Raw genomic sequence first — 18,928 nt, 5'->3', positions numbered from 1 at the left:
TTGTGGTTTGAGGGAATGAGCTTGTGAACAAGATTCAGGAAGACATGTAATTGGGATTAGAGTCATTTGCTGCATGATGTTCTAAATTCCATTGTGCTTAAAAGTTTGTGTTGGTGTTAAGACTTCAGCACACCAACAAGCCTAAGTGTGTTTGAATGTGTGTAAATACTTTACCCATTGCTGCAAACCCTCAGAGAAGGCTGCAGGAAATATAAGCTAGAAGATAAAGATAAATTAAAAAAAGAAAGTAATAAATTATTAAATTAAAACATTATTAAATGTTAAAAAGTAGCAAGCCAGCCAAAAGTCAATTTTTATAGTTGGGTCAGCAATACTTACTTCTTCCATAATATGAGAATGTGGGTCACCCTGGGAATAGAAAACATGTTGAAAATATAATAAAAAATGTCAGAAAAAATCAGTATTGAGAGAGTCAGCTGCCTATATGTGTGCATGAGCATGTTTATTCTGGGCTTTTACTGTGGTATACTAAGTTTGATTAGGACCCCCAGACCACCATGATTTTTAAAATAGATCTACAAAATACACATACTTTACTAATTTGGCAAAAACCTGCTGTATCAGGCAGTCTATGAGCCCCCCTTGTGGTGCGAAAAGAATAAAAGACAAAAAGAAAATAGCAGAAGTGGGGAAACAACCCAAATCTTACTGATAACGGAAATGGGAAAGCTGGTTTGTAACAAGCTAGCTAAAAATAGTACGAAATTGTAATCTAACACAAGTTGTTAGCTACTCACCAAATCACGGAGAAGAGTGAAGATATAATCATTATTATTATATTTCCATTTATTTCCTTGTTTGTTTGTTTCATACAGATATAATTATTCTATAGTTATTGTTCAGCTGTTTTTTGTCTTATTCTTTAACTGTTTTTCCATTCTCGAAGATAATTCTGTTCATCATTGCATATAAAACATGATGGTGTGGGTGGGAGATGCCTAAGTAAATCATCACTTGAGGGAAACAAACATGTATTTATATCTCAATTGACCAAATATCCCCAAATGGATAGAAATATCTGACAGTTTCAACCGTGTGGGGTCCATTTATTTATTTATTTATTTATTTTCTTACTGGTCCTTATAAAGAACACTGTTTTTTCCCCTAAAAATATTTTATTAAAAAACCTGAAAGAGCCAAATGTTTTTCTTCTGGTTACTGAGGTTAGTTTGATTTAAGTGCAGGGACAGCATTCATCAGCTGCTTTAATAATTATGTCAATGGAAGTCTCACAAGTATTGTAAGACAAATGTGTGTGTGTGTGTGTGTGTGTGTGTGTGTGTGTGTGTGTGTGTGTGTGTGTGTGTGTGTGTGTGTGTGTGTGTGTGTGTGTGTGTTTGAACATGCTTGCTTGGGTGGCCTGGTCTTTAAGCATGTATAGTAATTCAATTTCCATCTGATTATGCTGTTGTAACTAGTGCCAGGTGGGCATGCTGGGTGGAGCCTCTGGCATACTTAACCACACAATGGTATCTATAGTCATTCTCATAGCATTCTGCATTACACAGACAGGGTCACTGGGCTGATCCAAGTGCAGAGGGGGGTGCACTTTAAAAATCTAGGAGAGTCTGTTAAACACGTCCAGGATTGATACAAGGCCAGATAAATGGGTCCAGGTACAGTGATGTTCTTAACATTTAGGAGCAGCCCTTTCCAACTACTCTGACATGCTTGGAGAACAGTAAGGGCCTGTGCTAGAAAATAGAGACCACATAATGTGCTTGCGTGTGTGTGTATGTGTGTGTGTTTGTGTGTGTGTGTGTGTGTGTGTGTGTGTGTGTGTGTGTGTGTGTGTGTGTGTGTGTGTGTGTGTGTGTGTGTGTGTGGGCAAAATGAAACATTACTAACCTCTTGACCAGGGATGTGATGGATTGCAATCTGTGATAGATAGATAGATAGATAGATAGATAGATAGATAGATAGATAGATAGATAGATAGATAGATAGATAGATAGATAGATAGATAGATAGATAGATAGATAGATAGATAGATAGATAGATAGATAGATAGAAAGCATTACTGGCAGACCACACATTTAATAAGCTCAAATGAAAGCGATGACATCATGGGACATTATTAAATTAGCCTGTGGCCACTGGGAATGCAGCCTGTTCACATGTGAACAGGCACTCATCAAAAAGCACATAATGTTCTCCTGGGACCCAGGCGCCCTCCTAACACACACACACACACACACACACACACACACACACACATAATTTCCTACAGTAGACACAATGCAGTCTATTCTAAGCAATGCCGCAATGTAAAAAAACAAGACCTCCCATAAATGAATTAAGCGATATTGTACAGAGCAATAATTCAACACAAAACAGTACACAACTGAAACGTACTTGTAGAGAATTTATAATGCAAGTGTCTTGCCTTGCTCATTTGCTCCTTTTTTTAAATGTGTGTGGAATTTGACTTTTGTCTTATGAGCACACGTATAACACCAGAATGCCCATACAGTCTTCTGTTCTGACTTAATATTATTTATCTGAATAAACAAATGCTTAAATTTATTACAAATCTTTTGACATGGCAGATGAAACATGGTTCCAGCTGTCTCTCTCCGAGTCATATGAACACCCGCTAGCTGCTTTGCTTTGCTTCTGGAGCAACCACATTTACTCAAATGTTAGAAATGTTGGCCAAATCTGATGCAATGTTCACATCGGTTCTCAAAAATTTTGAACTTCTCAACTTAAGAGCAGGCAGTCATGCATGCTGGCGAGGGTATCTTATGGTTGAGTCTGCTTCTTATTCTGCCAGTGTCACTGTGACTGACCACACAGACTCCTGTCTGAATGTCCTATGCCAAAGCAGCTAGCGGGTGTTTATATTCATCAGGAATAAGAAACCTCAGTTTCTTAAGTGTTGTCAAAAACTTTGCTAACACGTAAGAGACTTTATAAAGTAATGATTAACAGACAGATTACGAGTCAAGCCAAGTGGGTAGATATGTACAGTAGTAGGTAGTTATGGGTAGAGGTGTGTATAAGTATTGGCTGTGTGTGTGAGGCAACAAAAAAGTTATGTCATGCAGGCGTGAGTAAGTGGAGGTTTAAATAAAGTTCATGTTAATGAACTGAAAACTAAAAACTGGTACAAACAAATGTAATAGATGCACAAGCAGGATACAAGCAGTCCTTAGTATACACACAGACACACATACTGTACACACACACTTGAATTCAATTTGAATACAGATATGAATATTTTAAGCAGTAAACAGACACACATTCATATACAGGTAGTAGTAGTGTGTTTAGTTTTGTGGTATTTTGTGTGTGGTTTGTGTGGTATTGTGTGTTTGATAACTGTGATGTTGTGGTGCTCCATTGGGTCAAGATCTTTACGCAGGTATGTAGCTTTTTAAAAGTCCATTCAAGCTTCTAATAATTTTCTAACAAATTACACCATGTATTTTCTAGTAACATGCATAGTTTGATTATACAGTTATTATACAGTTATGTCTCAACTTATAAGATACAATAAGTTGAGACATAACCATATAATAATGATGTCATCCTTTACCTTATCTCTGCGAATCAGCTCAAATGCAGCAAGTAGTTCACCAGCTGGTTTGCCACATTTCTTAATGGGATACCATGACAGACTAGGAGAGGAGAGCACAGACGGCTGGCATATACTGCGCCCCATAAACTCATCTGCCCCCTGTAGTGGAAGTCAAAACACAAATGCCATTATAATGAAAGATAACAACATAAGAAGATCTATCATATTATCTGATTCAGAAATATAAAGTGACGTGACATACGGTGAACCATTCTCAGAATTCGTTCTCTGCATTTGACCCATCCAAAGTGCACACACACGGCAGTGAACACACACACACACGGAGCAGTGGGCAGCCATTTCTGCTGCGGTGCCCGGGGAGCTGTTGGGGGGTTCGGTGCCTTGCTCAAGGGCACCTCAGTCATGGCCGGCCTGAGACTCGAACCCACAACCTTAGGATTACGAGTCAGACTCTCTAACCATTAGGCCATGACTTGCCCAATATACAGGATATAAAACATCCTGTAAATGTAGTCTGGCTGGGCTTTTCTGCACAACACTACTAAGTATATATTGCACATACTGCACTAATATTACACACATATGCACTTTAGTTATGATAGTTATACTGTTCTGACACCAATCTGTTTTCATATATCTTTAATTTTTTATATTTTCTGTATATTTACATCCCACCTGTATTATTAAAATCTATTTTTATTGTAATTCTGTTCTTATTGTATATTTATTTACACAGACAGATAAAAAGATCTGTTGAAACAAATTTCATTTTCCTGTATGTTGGACTGTGTATGGTTCAAATTTGAATTTAGCCAATATCGATGCGAGGCCGACTGTAAGAATCCTGAGACATCTCCAGTTAGACTCTGTGATACTAAGGAGATCTGAAGTCCATGATCCTTACACCAGTACAACATTTGTTTGACTGTATATTACAATCACACCCCCAGTGTCACCCATATGAGGATGGGTTCCCCCTTGAGTCCGGTTCCTCTCAAGGTTTCTTCCTTTACCAATTTAAGGGAGTTTTTCCTTGCCACTGCTGCCTGAGTCACCTCAGACTTGCTCATAGGGGGATAAATACACACAGATTGTGAACCATATATATCCAATAATAATCTTGAATTTTTATTCTGTAAATTCTTTTTCTTTTATTATTCCTTAAGTTTGCTTATAAGTATGTTTATGTTCTGTAAAGCTGCTTTGAGACAATGTCTATTGCAAAAAGCGCTATACAAATAAACTTGAATTGAATTGAATTGAAGCTGTTTCGTGTTGAGGTTTTGTTCAAACCATCAAAAATACCCTCTCTAATGAATTTTAGATCTTTAGAAATTAAATCTTACCCAGATAGTGCTATTTTCTGATTGGCTATTGTGTAGCCTCTCTTTTTGATTGGCTGATAAGTGTCAGGCTCAACTAAGAACTGAGACGCGCTTGATTCCTGCCCGGTTCCATAGAGACAGCGGTGCAGCCAGATACATTTTGGGCGCTGCGGCTTATTAAATATATGATAAATAGTCAAAAAGTTTTTCTGCATGACAAATACGATGCGTGGCGGGAGAGCTGGAGAAAAGACCCAAATGCGTGACTGTCACTCTCAATGCGTGACACTTGACAGCCCTGTCGATGTCAACACCATTCACGCACCATCAGTCATCTGCTACCAAATGCTAATGATAAATATATCATTAGCATTTGGAATTTTAGCCAGATCTTTGAAATAACCACCTAACCCCTGCACTCATTTTTGAACCACCCATTTACACATACGTGCATGAAAACATTCACATTTAACATATAAATTTATGCACAGAAATGCTCACATACACAAACACATACACACACATACACAAACACAATCATCGAGTGCACCGAATGTAAACTCACATAAGTGTCTTGATCGTAGAGCTCCACTATGACGTTTGGCGGGTTCTTCTCTGTCACTTTGGGATCTCCGAATATCTCCACCTCATAGAAGATAAGAGTCTGATCCCAGGTTGGGTTAAGAGTGTTCCTTATAGTCACTGTCTTCTGGCTCTGGTGCAGGAATGACACAATGGCATAGGGATCTGCAAAGAACAGAAAAGACCATTTAAAACACATTGTGCTGTATAATGATATATATATATATATATCATGTGTTCTTATATGTTCATATATATATATCCTCAGTTCCTGGAGAGGTAAACATTACAATTCATTGCTAAATACATTGCAAATCAGATTAAATTGTCGAATTAAAGCATATGAACATTTTAGGCAGTAAAATCCATTACTTTGTAATTACATCCAACGGATTCCTTTGTAATTTAATAATGGTGATTTTGTTATGTGCCACAGTGATAGACAAATAAAATGGAAAGAAACAGTTACCAGTGTTAGGATGTGCAACCGCAAAATCTAGCAGAGGTCTGGTTGTCATTAAAACCATGGCAGTGATTTAGTAGTTAATGAAAGTCCTTCTTTCAAGGCCTCGAATGCATCGCTGAGCATAATAAACGGTGGTGTTTCTGTCTTTGATAATATAATAAGGGCAATGAAGTCAAGAATACAGTGCCAACTCATCTAGTGAAAATAGCCATATGGTCATCCAAATGTAATGTCTATACAGTTTGTGTTAGTGTGTGTGTGTGTGTGTGTGTGTGTGTGTGTGTGTGTGTGTGTGTGTGTGTGTGTGTCCGCGTGGTGTGTGTGTCAATGTGTGTGTGTTAGTGTGTGTGTGTGTGTGTGTGTGTGTGTGTGTGTGTGTGCGTGGTGTGTATGTGTGTGTGTGTCTATGTGTGTGTGTGTGTGTGTGTGTGCGTGTGTGTGCGCGCGCACGCGTTTGTGTGTGTACCAAGAGTTAAACTTATATATTGTGAAGTGATCCAAAATGAAAATGAATGACATAAACTGCTTAGGAATGCCTGAAATGGAAGAGACTGTCTCAGTTTATTATTATAGTCCACGTAAACCATCCTCAATGGGACAGTTTCACTAGGGAGGAGAAAATGGACCTGCTTTTTTCCCAGCTCCCATTAACACATGCACACAAACTTATACCCCTTCCCACAAAACATTCTGGCTCAAATAAACAGAGGCATAAGTAAGCCAAGTGTGCACCATCACCCAGGAGTCAATGGGAAATAAATACAGGCGAGGGCTAATCGGGTTGCACAGAGTAAATAAATACTGCTCCTGAGGGGATTGTGGGACTGGACAACAACACAGCAATGGCCGCCCACGTGTATGACTCAAACATGCGAAATTCTGAAGAGTACTGTCAGACAACAGAGAAGGCATTGCCAGTATGCATTGTTTGCAATCTGTCAACAGTAAAGTGTTGGCTTCTTCAAGTGCAGTGTATCATTTTTATATTCTTAAAAATGTATCAGGGTGCCTGGGAAAAAAACTGTAGCCACAGGCAGGTCATAAATAAATGCGCTTTGTAGCCGACCACAAGACAGCATGTTGAATATTGGGTGGAATCACACATAGTTGGCACATTTTTATGGCATTATCAAGGCTTTACCAGATATTTAAAAGCAGATATTGTTCTTCAGTATTGTATTTGAGAGTTAGTGGGTTATAATTATATGATTATATGAATTTATTTCTTTTCCAATTTCAATTCCATTTACAATTTTCATGGTCAGATTCCACAGCAGGGGTCCAAAAACCGGCAGATGTGGTCATTACAAGCAAATCCATACACGTGTAGAAAATCATATTCATTTAGTGAACTAAGAGCTTCTTTGGTAGAGGGAGCCCTTAAAGGATCCACACAGAATCAACAGTCGGTTTCTCTTATTCCAAATAAACCCCTTTATAACAAAAAGCACTTTTAAATGAACTTTGTACATTTTGATGCCAGTGTCTCTCAGCAAAACTATTATGTATCCACAAAATATTTTCTTAAGTGTCATGATGATATATTTTTATTTAGTTCCTTTCCAAGCATTGTCGAATTCTCAAATTCGATTGGTCAGAAGGTTTTGATTAGTTTTCTTTCATTTTTCTTTAAGAATGGACAATAATGCACTCACTTTAACCCTCAGGAGTGGACAGAGGTGCTGGCTCAATCACTTGGACTTTTTTCTTATAGTAATAGAGACAAATTAAAAATACCCCATCATTTATATTCGTACAGGAAATTGAAAGCCATTGCTGGAAACTGTAAAGTGTCTACTTTCATTTGTGTCCACTTACAACAAAAACAAAATGTTGTGCTTTGGTAAAACAGGGTAAACAGGCAGGATGCATTTTTCAATTCATCCATCTCTGTGAACTTCTCTCTGGAGATAGTTACCATTTAATATCATTACACTACCAGCTCATATACAGCGACTTCTGGACAATCCGCATAATCTAATCTACTTAGGCATTACAGGGTTGTAGGAAACCTGGAGTCTATCCCTGGAGACTCAAGGGCACAAGGCAGGAGATACCCTGGATGAGTTGCCAATCATACACACATTCACTCTCATTCACAAATAATAGACCATCTAGAGAAATCATAATACAAATCGCACAGTCTAGTGTCACCAAGATGAGGATGGGTTCCCTTGTGAGCCTGGTTCCTCTCAATGTTTCTTCCTCATGTCATCACAGGAAGATCTTCTACGCCAATGTCGCCTCTGGCATAATCATCAGAGACAAATTTCTAAATTTATATGTTTAAGATTTATATACTGATATTTTAATATTTAATTAAACTATATATTTCTGTAATGCTGCTTTAAGACAATATCCATTGTTAAAAGCGCTTTGTTCAAGTGACTTTTCAGTGCAATGCTGTTTGGCGATGCAGCATGATGGCACATCGAGTAGCATTGCTGCCTGGCAACTCCAGGATCCCTATTTTTTATTGTTTTATTTTATTCAGCTCCATCTCAGTAATCAGGTACAAGTGGTTCCAGTCCTGATTTATACATTTTTCCCTATACTTCTAAAAATGAACTGTGGGTCTGGCAAACTCTGGTAACTGACCCTAAAATGTCCTGAAAATTTGTAGTCAGAGCGTCACGCCTGGTGATTTATATTGGCTTTATATTTTTTTTAAAAAGATCTGCCTTTTTTTCATCAGGTCTGTGGACTTGAAATTATGCCCCAAGCACAGGACCTGCCTAAATCAGTTTCCATTATCTCATCAAAAACTAGAGGAAAACTCATCCATTCAATCGCCACTCCACTCCTTTGCACCCAGTTTTCTCTGTGCTTAGTGACTGTGTTTTTTTTTCCAGGCAGAGGAGATTTATGCTGCACAGCTGTAGCGGGTGATAACCACGGACCATGAAGAGTGATGACAGTGCTTTAATGACACAATTCACCCGGTGCCTTATGGGACGTTCTGTGTTGAATTTCTGCCTAGAAATTACTTTAAGGGTTAATCACATACTTTTCTTTGATGTGGGCCTGCTTAAGCCTTGTCTTTACTTATGACTATGATCGGAGCAAAGACATCTACATGTGTATTACCAAAAAACTATTTTATTGGACTTATTATTAGACAACAATATAACAACAGGCTAGTCAAACTACTGCCTTCTTCCTGCCTTGACTTTCCTAACAGTGTATTAAAACGACAGATGCATTAGAAATGGTGCACTGTTTGATCTGATCAGGACTCCTGTAGAACTCTTTTTTCTGAAGACGTTTTGAAGAATCCTTTTTTCTCACAATTACAGAACAGTGAAAGACTTTTCTTCATATAGCCTAGCTTAGGTTGTTAGGTTAGAAAACAAGGTCAGCCATGATAAGCAATCCATGTAGGACAGAGGGTTAAGCTATCCAACCAACAATGCAGAGCCTGGAGCTAAACCAGGATACCTATGTCTTTTCCTACATCACTGCTTTCACAGAGCCCATAGGAAAAAAAAAAACATGTGCAAGTGGCTTTAGTAGCTAAGAAGCCTTTGTTCATTAGGTAGACAAAATGATTACAACACTGAAACAGTAGCCCGGAAAGCTTTCCCACAACATCTGGAGCACTATTCATGCATCGCAGACTAGAACTTTCCACCTGATAAGCGTGGTTAGAGTGTTTGTCTCAACGTCCGTATCTAGTGAGCTAACCACACTCATAATGCCAAATCCCCCTTCACCAAAGCATAAATACACGTCATAAAAATCCTGATGTCTGTACACATGTACTTGCACACAAGTCAAGACACACACACACTTTAGTTACACTTGCTTTGGATTTTGGTTTCCAAGGATACAAGGTATGACAAGCCAAACCACAACACCGGTCCAAAGAGACGTTTGCACCGCTGTGAGCTATCTTCATTAAACCACAAAAGGACATGACCTCATAGAAGCTTGCATGTAACTAATGAACAACAAATTTAAAATATTCCCTTATAGGTCCTTTTAACTTTATTAAGTTAACCTTCTGCCACTCTTTGGTTTTATATTAACGGTTATACTCCAATGAGTCTTAATGTTTGCACTGATTCAGTTTCAGTGCATCTCAAACCTAAGCAGAAGAATATGTCTTCTATTATCGATAGAAAACAAAAAGTCTATTCAAGAGTAACATTTGTTTCACTACTACAATGCCTTCTGTTGTGTCCGCAGCAGTAAATCTACTGTTTCTCTACATTCAGGGATAAGCTTTACCAAAACTACTTAATCCCAGTCTTTGCCAGGCACCATATTTTACCTCCTCTGACATAAACTCAACTATTGGTACGTTAACATTAAGTCTCACAAGACTTCACTTTTATGATTTTGTTGTTTTTGAAAACCCATCTATTATACTCAGCAATGCTGAGCTTTTTTTTTTACACAGAGGATACATAAAAAAGTTATTCCACCTATATTACTTACCGCTTTCAATGTGCATCATATCAGACTTACCAGTAAACACCGATCTATGATGCAGTAAGAGCATGCTTGGTAGGGAAATATAGATCTTAGGGTGCATTTACTTGGCATCACACTCAAAGCCCATGTGGTCCAGCAGTAAAAGCTTAAGGTCAGATTTTGCATCATGTCTGGTGTGTGCCTCAGAATCACAGTGCAACAGTGGATCTCATTAAGAAAGTACTATTAGGCCACCCCAAAGACTTCAGGGTATTTCTTAGGTATTAATCCCAGGGTTAAAAGGTCAGAGTCAGGGTGTGGCACAGCTTACACACATGGCATTTTGACAAACAAATGCAGATGCTTATAATAAGCACAAGAACAGCTCCTACAAAACACATCTGCACTTGGCTCCCGCAAAGCACATCTGCTAAAACTAAAAGCGCTTTCTTAACACTAAAGATCAATGTCAGAGAACAGCAGGTTTTAAAGATCATCTTATTCCGTAACTGATGTGACGTATGATTCTGACCCACCTGAGAAACTGTCCTTGTCCATAGCCAGCAGGTCTCGAGCTTGATACAGATAGCATCGCAAATGGTAGCGTGTTCCACCTGAAACACAATGAGGGAGTGAGTGCTGCACGATACACTATGTTGTGTTTAGACACTTAAGGATTATTTCAAACGTTTGAAACATTCTTACTATCAAAGAAGCATGAGATGGTGGGACGATTGACACCAAAGGTTGTTGTGACTGACTTGTCATCATTTTTGTCATCAGTCACATTACCCTGTTGACAGAGAGCAAAGAAACATTAGACTGAAACGCTGAGCCAATTAAGCAGTAATATGTTCCCTAAATGTAAACAAGCTCTGCATATTTTGGCTGTTAAGCAGGACAAAGAGTTATTATGCTGGATCAGATATCTAACAATTCCAACCAAGAGTGTAATGGAGAATGTGTTAATGATCTGCATACCGCCAGTTAGTAAGAGGGCAACTCCACTTGCACCACAAACCACTGGCACTGAACTACTGTACGTCACCACCTCATGGTGCTGGAATTTCAGATGAAATAACCAGAAAAAAAATATTAAATAAAAAGAAACATCTAATTGTGTGTCTTGTTTAAAGGAAAAGTGCTGTGTCATCTGAGGTTCTACTGACTTGCATGACTTATTGCCTTATTTGTGGAAAAAAAAATATGTTGTTCCTTAAATCAAGGCTCAGAGTTTAAACCAGTCACGGCTAAAATAGGATATGACAAATAAAATACACAAAATACTGCAAACCAAATTGCATCAAAACCAGTACAGCCCTAGAATCCAACAAATTCATCTGCGGGATTGGCTTGTGTATCATAGCATCATTCCAGTGGTTACAGAAACAGTCTAGTGTCATGTGCCATCCATGGTTTTGAGAACACGGAATAGTAACAGACTTCTTATGCATATATGCGTGATATGCTTATTTATAGAAGAATGTATATGCAGCAGGAGTGTTCCTGCTTTATACAGGAAGTGAAGATGACTGAACTCGGTGAAATGTAGCCATACAATAAAGGAAACACGGCAGTGTCATAGTGAGGAACCAGCTCACCCAGCTCTAAACCACTGCTTAACCACTAGCGTGTGCCCAGCATCAGCTCATGCCAATCCATCAGAGTTTACTTACTGGCTTCAGAGAGTAGACAAATCAGAAGCCAGTAGAGTGTTGAATCATGCAAATTCTTTCATGTTTATCATAATCTAGAAAATTCAAGCTTACAGTGCAACAGAAAACTCATACCCTAACCTTTTAAACTTTCAGAACTGTTTAGTCTAGACTGAGCAGTCATTCTGTACTATCATTAATACATGTCTCTCCCAGGAATCTGTCGAGTAATGAGCAGAAAGTTTAAGGAGTTAGTTGATATTTTACAAAACGGTTTTGACCCGCAAACATTTCTTAAAAGTTTTTTAGGGACCCATATGCTGTATTTATACAGTAGTATGGTATGCTGCTAACAACTTTTCGGCTGTTTTTCAGCCTTCCTCTTCTTTGTCCATCAAACTACACCTATTCATTTAATATAATGTATATAATATAATTAGCAAATAAAATGACCAATAAGAATAATAAGCTGGCAACTCAATGTATGTTATTTGAATTATATGTTTTTTTATGGAAACATATAGTACATGACTTTCTTATGTTTAGGGTTTTCCTGATTTCAAATAGTAGACGGAAATGTAGCAGGGACTAAATAAGCTTTTTCTATTTCATGCTACTAATACAAACTTTTTCTTTGCTTCTCCCATTTTCATTTTATCTTGTAACTCCCAGAGTCAGATCGTCATGTCTAAATGATTTTTCATGATTAAAGTGAGTCATTCAAGTACATGAATTTTCAAGTATTGTTTCATATTGGAATGTTTCATTTGGAAAAATATTTTTCCAATTTATTTGGAATTTTAAAAAGATAATTTCAGCCCAAAAAACCATAAATGACTATGATCATCGCTTGGGTGGGCATTGACCCTGAAACCAGACTCTAAATGTAATTATTAGTGCCCACTGTAAAGAAAGATCAGTGAGTTCAGAAGCTGCCAGGGGATCCCCGACCCACAGCTGGTAGCATTAACATTAACAGGGCCTTTCAATAACCGACCCAACTCCATCCAGAGCAATGTAAAGCACAGATCCAGCCAAGCCCACATCACAGCCCACGCCAGAGCAGCCTGGAATGGATGTGACACAACGGACCCAGTAGACTGGGAGCCTGAGAAACGACTGAACATACTGTACTGTACACACATTTTCCGTTGCACACACACACACTCACACATACACACACACATACACACACAGAGAGAGAGAGAGATCTGTCTGTTATTTTGTGGTAATTAGTCTCCCATAGCGCCCTTATTTCATCAAGCTGATTCTTTACTGGCTGCCCAGTCACTCTCAGCACCTTTGCCTTATCCAAGCCAAGGCCATTTGTGCCCATTTTTGCTTTCTGCTTCTACAAATCAAGCTTCCATCTTAATGTTTCTGCTTCAGTATTCAGTATGTTGAGAACATTGTTTTCTCTCTCCCTCTCTCTCTCGCTTTCTTCTCTCGCACACACACACGCACGCACGCACGCACGCACGCACGCACGCACGCACGCACACACACACACACACACACACACACACACACACACACACACACACACACACACACACACACACACACACACACACACACACACACACACACACACACTTGTCCAATTCCTGCAATTGCCAGACCAAGTCACAATCTCACACCTTGCAAGTATCAATTAAGTTTCAACATTCACGTTCTTTTTTCCTTTTTCATTTATGAATTAAACCTGGTCAGTTTGGCATTGTCCAGCTTTTTTGTCCAGCTTATTAAAATTTAAAAAATTCAGCTTATTAAAATTCACTTCGCTTATTAAAAGATTTATTTATCTTTAAGATCATAGAAAAGGTTATAGAACAGCAGTAATGCTCATGCTTGCATACGTACATGCATCCATGAAATGTATCGGTCAGGATTTAGGCCTTATCATAACACAGAGACAGCACTGGTTAAAGTTTTGAATAACCTAGCCACTGATCAGGGTTGTGTCTCTTTGCTGTTGTTGATCAATCTTAGTGCAGCTTTTGACACCATAGACCATGCTATTTTTATACTACTACTAACACACAAAGCACTTAATGGTCTTGCATCACAATACCTGAGTGATCCTTTGTTTTTTATCATCCATCACACCTACTTTGATCAAAAGGTACAGGCTATTTGCTAATTCAATTACAAATAGCTACAGCAGGGGGCAGAGCTTTTTCTTATGGAGCCACACAGTTATGGAACAGCCTTCCAATTAGTGTCTGGAACTCAGACACAGTCTCAGTGTTTAAGTCCAGGCTAAAAACACTAAATATTTGTTTAGTCTAGCTTTTTATTAATAGCTTTTCTTAGGTAAAGGAGTAGATCTGGAGGGTTCTTGGACATAGACTGTTTGGTGAACTGAGATATCTGAATGCTGTCACCTTACCACCCTCACAAGTCACTCAGGTTTGTTAACTGTGGAGTGGAGGGATGCTTTCCGTCCCAGGAAGCCCTCATGTCTGTGTCACCTTCTGGCTCTCCCTGTTAGTTGTCATATCTAGTCTTGCCAGAGTCCCTGTCTGCACTTTGCACATGTACATTGTGCGTCACATGATTACAATCATACCTAATAATAACCCCCCTCTCTCTGTCAAGCGACACGTCATTCCCAGTGTTCTGAGTTCCTAGTCTGAGCGCCACTTTATCAATCCTGACGCCCTACTCCTAGTTGGAGTCTTGTTGCCCGGTGTGCACTCTGCCAGGGATTGATCTGCCTGGACATCCAGTGACTTATGGGATTGCTGTGGATGGGGCCGTCTGAAGACTGTCACGCCTTCTTTGAACCACTGTTGCGTCAGCCAACTGAAAGGTCGGGTCTTCATCAACCATCATTCAAACACTTCGGCAGGAAAGAAATTATTGTTGGGTCTGTGGTGAACTCGGAATTTGCACTGACCCATTAGTTCACTACAAACAGTTGTAGGAAGGACATTATTTTTCTATACATATCTTTTTTTCTTACTCATATCATCTCAGGGAGTTTTTCTTTGGCACTGTCTTGCTCATTAGGGCTAGATGTTAGAGATCAATATTAACTTAATTTTAAACTTTAAATGTATTTCTTTTTTTTTATTCTGTTTATATATTTTGTTGCATTTGCACTATACCAATAATTGGAATTGAATTGAATTAAAATGCAAATTGTTCACTTTCATTACCAGTGAGCACTCCAAGGCAAAGATGGCCGCAGGTCCAGTCTTCTCCAGAGGCTCCATGCGGCAACGCCAGCGGCGACGGCGGAACGTATCTGTCTTCTTTTGCTTAAGGTGGAACTTCCAGCCAAAGAGAGAGGTATACTCCCAACCCTCTCTTTCCGACTCATCTGGACGCTGCTGTTGGAGGTCAAACACACACACACACATATTGAGGAGTGCAAAATCAACAGCTATGGGATTAAATAGATTTTTCAGATCTGTGCTCTCAGAGCACCACCATGAGGAGAGCATAGGAAATGTAAGGAATGAAGCCTATGTTTTATGGTTCTCTCTCACTCCTTTTCTCTCACTCCTTCTCTCTCACTTAGACTGACTCATGCTGAAGTGGTTTCCATTCTACCTCTTTATCCCTCTGCTTTTATGTCTCATCTATCATTGGAAACAGTGAGATAATCTCAACAATACATCATTGTAAAAATGTGTGCTTTAGATATTATGTCTGTGGGGTTTTCAGGATACACACACAGACTTTCAAAAACAGAATCACTTTCTCTGTCCTTCACGTGCACACATGCACACACACTCTCCTACAGATGATTAACATTAGGCATATTTGTGGTAAGACGCTAAATTTGGATGAGCTGCGGATTTCTTGCCAAGGCAGAATAAAACTCATAGATTAGAGACATGGGATCGATTTCAGATTAGTGTCAGATGGTGTGATTGATTAGGTGTCCTCTCAACCTCCATCTACAACCCAGCAGAACCCCACTTTCATCTGCCAAATACTCTACAGAACTGCACTCACCATCCCACCACACTGACATTTCCCAGAATCCCCCTGAACTCAGACAGCAAGTATGGAGCTTCAAACTGAGAGTAAAGAGCAGTGTTGAAGTAGATATTTTTATCTAGTTCCCAATACAAGAGTGAGGAAAAGTTTGAATTTTATTGCACTGATGAAAACCATATGACTAGGATTTAAACAATAATGGTGAGACAGCAATGTGGTACCTTTCTGAGTGCTTCCATTTTCTGCAGATCTCTCCGGCGAAGGCGGATCCATCGACGCCGGCGATTGGTGTGGTACATTTTCTCAGCTGGAACCCAAGACTTAGGCCGTCGATCAGGAGGGATGGTAATGCCATACTCCCACCCTGAGAATAATGGAAATAAGAAAGGCTATTGTTTGTAGTTTTAGGTAAAAAAAAAAATTCTTTAAACACATAAATAAATTAGCAAAAGTCGAATACACTCATAAATAGTAAAGGTTTATCATAGCGATCGGTACAACATCACTGAAGTTTCTATACCCTGATCATCTACAGCCCGTTTTAGATCTTTACTCCATTCCTCGTCTTCCCACGTCCAGCCTGGAGGACACTCAATATCGTCCTTAGGCACTGCTTTCTCTCCATTCTGTTCCCCGGTGGTAAAGGCAAAACAGCACTTCAGTATTTTCTGTTTGAAGGGCAACTTTAGGACAACTAAAGGATAACTTCTTTAATTTCATTTTGGAAAACCAAATAATGGACACCAATAAACTTTATATGGAGACAAACCATTCAACTACATAAAGTTTTATATGCTCACCACATCTGTGTAACCTTCTGGCATGCCGATCCATTGTCCTCCCGGCAGCCGCATCTGATTCTCAAACACTTCCTCCATAAAAGTCATGTGTCCTGCATCCACATCATATAGCAAGCTGGGCAAAATTAAAAATGGGAGAAAAAACAACATCTGGTCAATAAAGCCTTAGGATTCAATGGATTATGCAATTAAGAGCATTCTTTGTATCAGCTTATATAAGTCCATTCAATACAAAACTTAGAGCTAATAATCTATAATAAATAGATTATAAAGAGCTAGCAAATATTATTAAATTAATTATTATTAATAAATAGTATTTTGACTGTGAGACTGTGGAGGAAAGTTAAAAGTTTAGTGTGGAACTTACGTTTTCTCTGGGTTGATGAACCAGTCTCCAGCCCATGCCCATCCTGATGAGGGTTTAAAACTCTCCTTGGGCAGCTTCACCTTCCCAGTGATGTCACTAAACTTGGGGTAAGTGAGTCCTGTTGTGCCCCAGTTTCCCACCAGTGCTAACTTAGTTTGGTTCTCATACTGCAGAAAACAGTAGGAGGAAAACATGAAAAACAGACAGTAATAACAGTATACATACATAACACATAACAGTAAAGTTACAAGTCATACAATAACAATTATTAAGGAGTTTTAGCTGAATGACAAGTAGGACTGAGGTCTGATTCTATATCTTCATAGAAACTATAGCATATGCACTTTGCCCTTAAATATACAAATCTCCTCTGTAACGATCCATAATTACTCAACACTCTCATTTACTTAAAGGCTGCATGTTTGGCTGAATGGTACAGAAATATTATAGTTTCTTTACCGAGATTATCTACTGCCAGTATTACACCATTCCAATAATTGGATAGTTAGCTGAAATAATTCCTAGATATCATATTTGTTAATACTATTTAATAAAAATAAATTGTAGTACATATTGGTGTTCCTTTACTTGAAGTAATCAAATTTAAATAGATCTTTTTAAGACAGCAGGGATGAACACAATTTAGACATGTGAGGATATCAACTTAGATTTTTTTTAAAAATGAAAGCTTACTGTCTCTGCAAACACCGACAGTTTTCCCTCTGAAAACTGGTTGAAGTGCTTGACATCAGCAGCCAAACCAAACCACACCTTCACTCTGAGCTGTGCTGGGATCTTACAGTCCTCACTACCACCCTGAGGATACTAAAACACACACCAATTAAGCAGACTTAAATAATATATAGATAATAACAAACATACAGATTTGGAGAGCGCATTTTAGCTCTTTCCAATAGCTTTTTTTTTATATACACACCTTCATGAATATAGTTTGCAGCTGGCCACAGTGTTTACCACAGTAACCCTGAGAGAAGAGCACCTCATGGACTGGGATTCTGTGGTATGCCACTCTTTTGTCCCCTTGAAGCATCCAGATTACTATGTCAGGCAGACTGTTCTGGGGCTGAAAGAAAGAAAGAAAGAAAGAAAGAAAGAAAGAAAGAAAGAAAGAAAGAAAGAAAGAAAGAAAGAAAGAAAGAAAGAAAGAAAGAAAGAAAACAATTATTGAAACTGAGATTTTTGCTGGGCATAGGTAAGTTTTGGCACCCCCTAGAGTTCACATGAAAATATTACAGTTTCAAGTAAAGTTGTGGATTTTTTTTAAATCGAAATGGACAAATTGCTTACTGATTTCAACTACAATCAAGATTCTCAGTTTCATATAATGAGTGTATAACATAGCTGATTGTCTGAAGTCTCAGTGGCATTAGCTGTTAGGATGTTATACAGCATGCCTCAAATTTTCAACTGATCACATAAAATGGTTTACTACTTAAAGGTAATGCCAAATATTTTAGACTGGGCTAGCAACATTAAATATCAATCTGTTTTAATTCTGTTCTGGCTGAGTAAGAGGCAGAACTGAATAAAATACAAATACTGAATGACAGAAGAGAGAGAGCCAACGAACAAATAAGAAAAAGACGAAAAGGAAAGAAATCTTCGTTTTTAAAACTCTAGCTGCTGAAACAGAAACAGTGTGTACCCTTCTTTCTCTGGAATCTGGCTTTCTACAAACAAAGAATGCCAGAGTAACAAAAGAGACAAAAACAAAGAGAAATGGGAAAACAATAGGAAAGAGAAAAGGAGAAGGATATAACACTTAAAAGCAGCTAAT

The 18,928-nt window shown here is 38.6% G+C and overlaps 1 protein-coding gene across 11 annotated transcripts in view; it reads right to left on the bottom strand.

Moving 5' to 3' along the window:
• Positions 1–18,928, bottom strand: part of dysf (dysferlin, limb girdle muscular dystrophy 2B (autosomal recessive)) — a 71,195-nt gene that overhangs the window by 33,315 nt on the left and 18,952 nt on the right. For all 11 annotated transcript variants that reach the window (XM_027134375.2, XM_027134380.2, XM_027134382.2 and 8 more), the window contains 14 exons: positions 18,068–18,214; positions 17,824–17,955; positions 17,131–17,297; positions 16,764–16,878; positions 16,484–16,589; positions 16,185–16,327; positions 15,174–15,347; positions 11,060–11,147; positions 10,891–10,968; positions 5,456–5,637; positions 3,563–3,703; positions 1,870–1,899; positions 340–369; positions 175–216 (listed from right to left, as the gene is read on the bottom strand). In XM_027134375.2, coding sequence (XP_026990176.2) covers positions 175–216; positions 340–369; positions 1,870–1,899; positions 3,563–3,703; positions 5,456–5,637; positions 10,891–10,968; positions 11,060–11,147; positions 15,174–15,347; positions 16,185–16,327; positions 16,484–16,589; positions 16,764–16,878; positions 17,131–17,297; positions 17,824–17,955; positions 18,068–18,214 — 1,575 coding nt within the window. The remainder of the gene's footprint in view (positions 1–174; positions 217–339; positions 370–1,869; positions 1,900–3,562; positions 3,704–5,455; positions 5,638–10,890; positions 10,969–11,059; positions 11,148–15,173; positions 15,348–16,184; positions 16,328–16,483; positions 16,590–16,763; positions 16,879–17,130; positions 17,298–17,823; positions 17,956–18,067; positions 18,215–18,928) is intronic.

Source organism: Tachysurus fulvidraco, chromosome 1 (genome assembly GCF_022655615.1).
Source record: "Tachysurus fulvidraco isolate hzauxx_2018 chromosome 1, HZAU_PFXX_2.0, whole genome shotgun sequence".
Taxonomy (NCBI): domain Eukaryota; kingdom Metazoa; phylum Chordata; class Actinopteri; order Siluriformes; family Bagridae; genus Tachysurus; species Tachysurus fulvidraco.
This window is presented reverse-complemented; position numbering and strand designations above follow the sequence as displayed.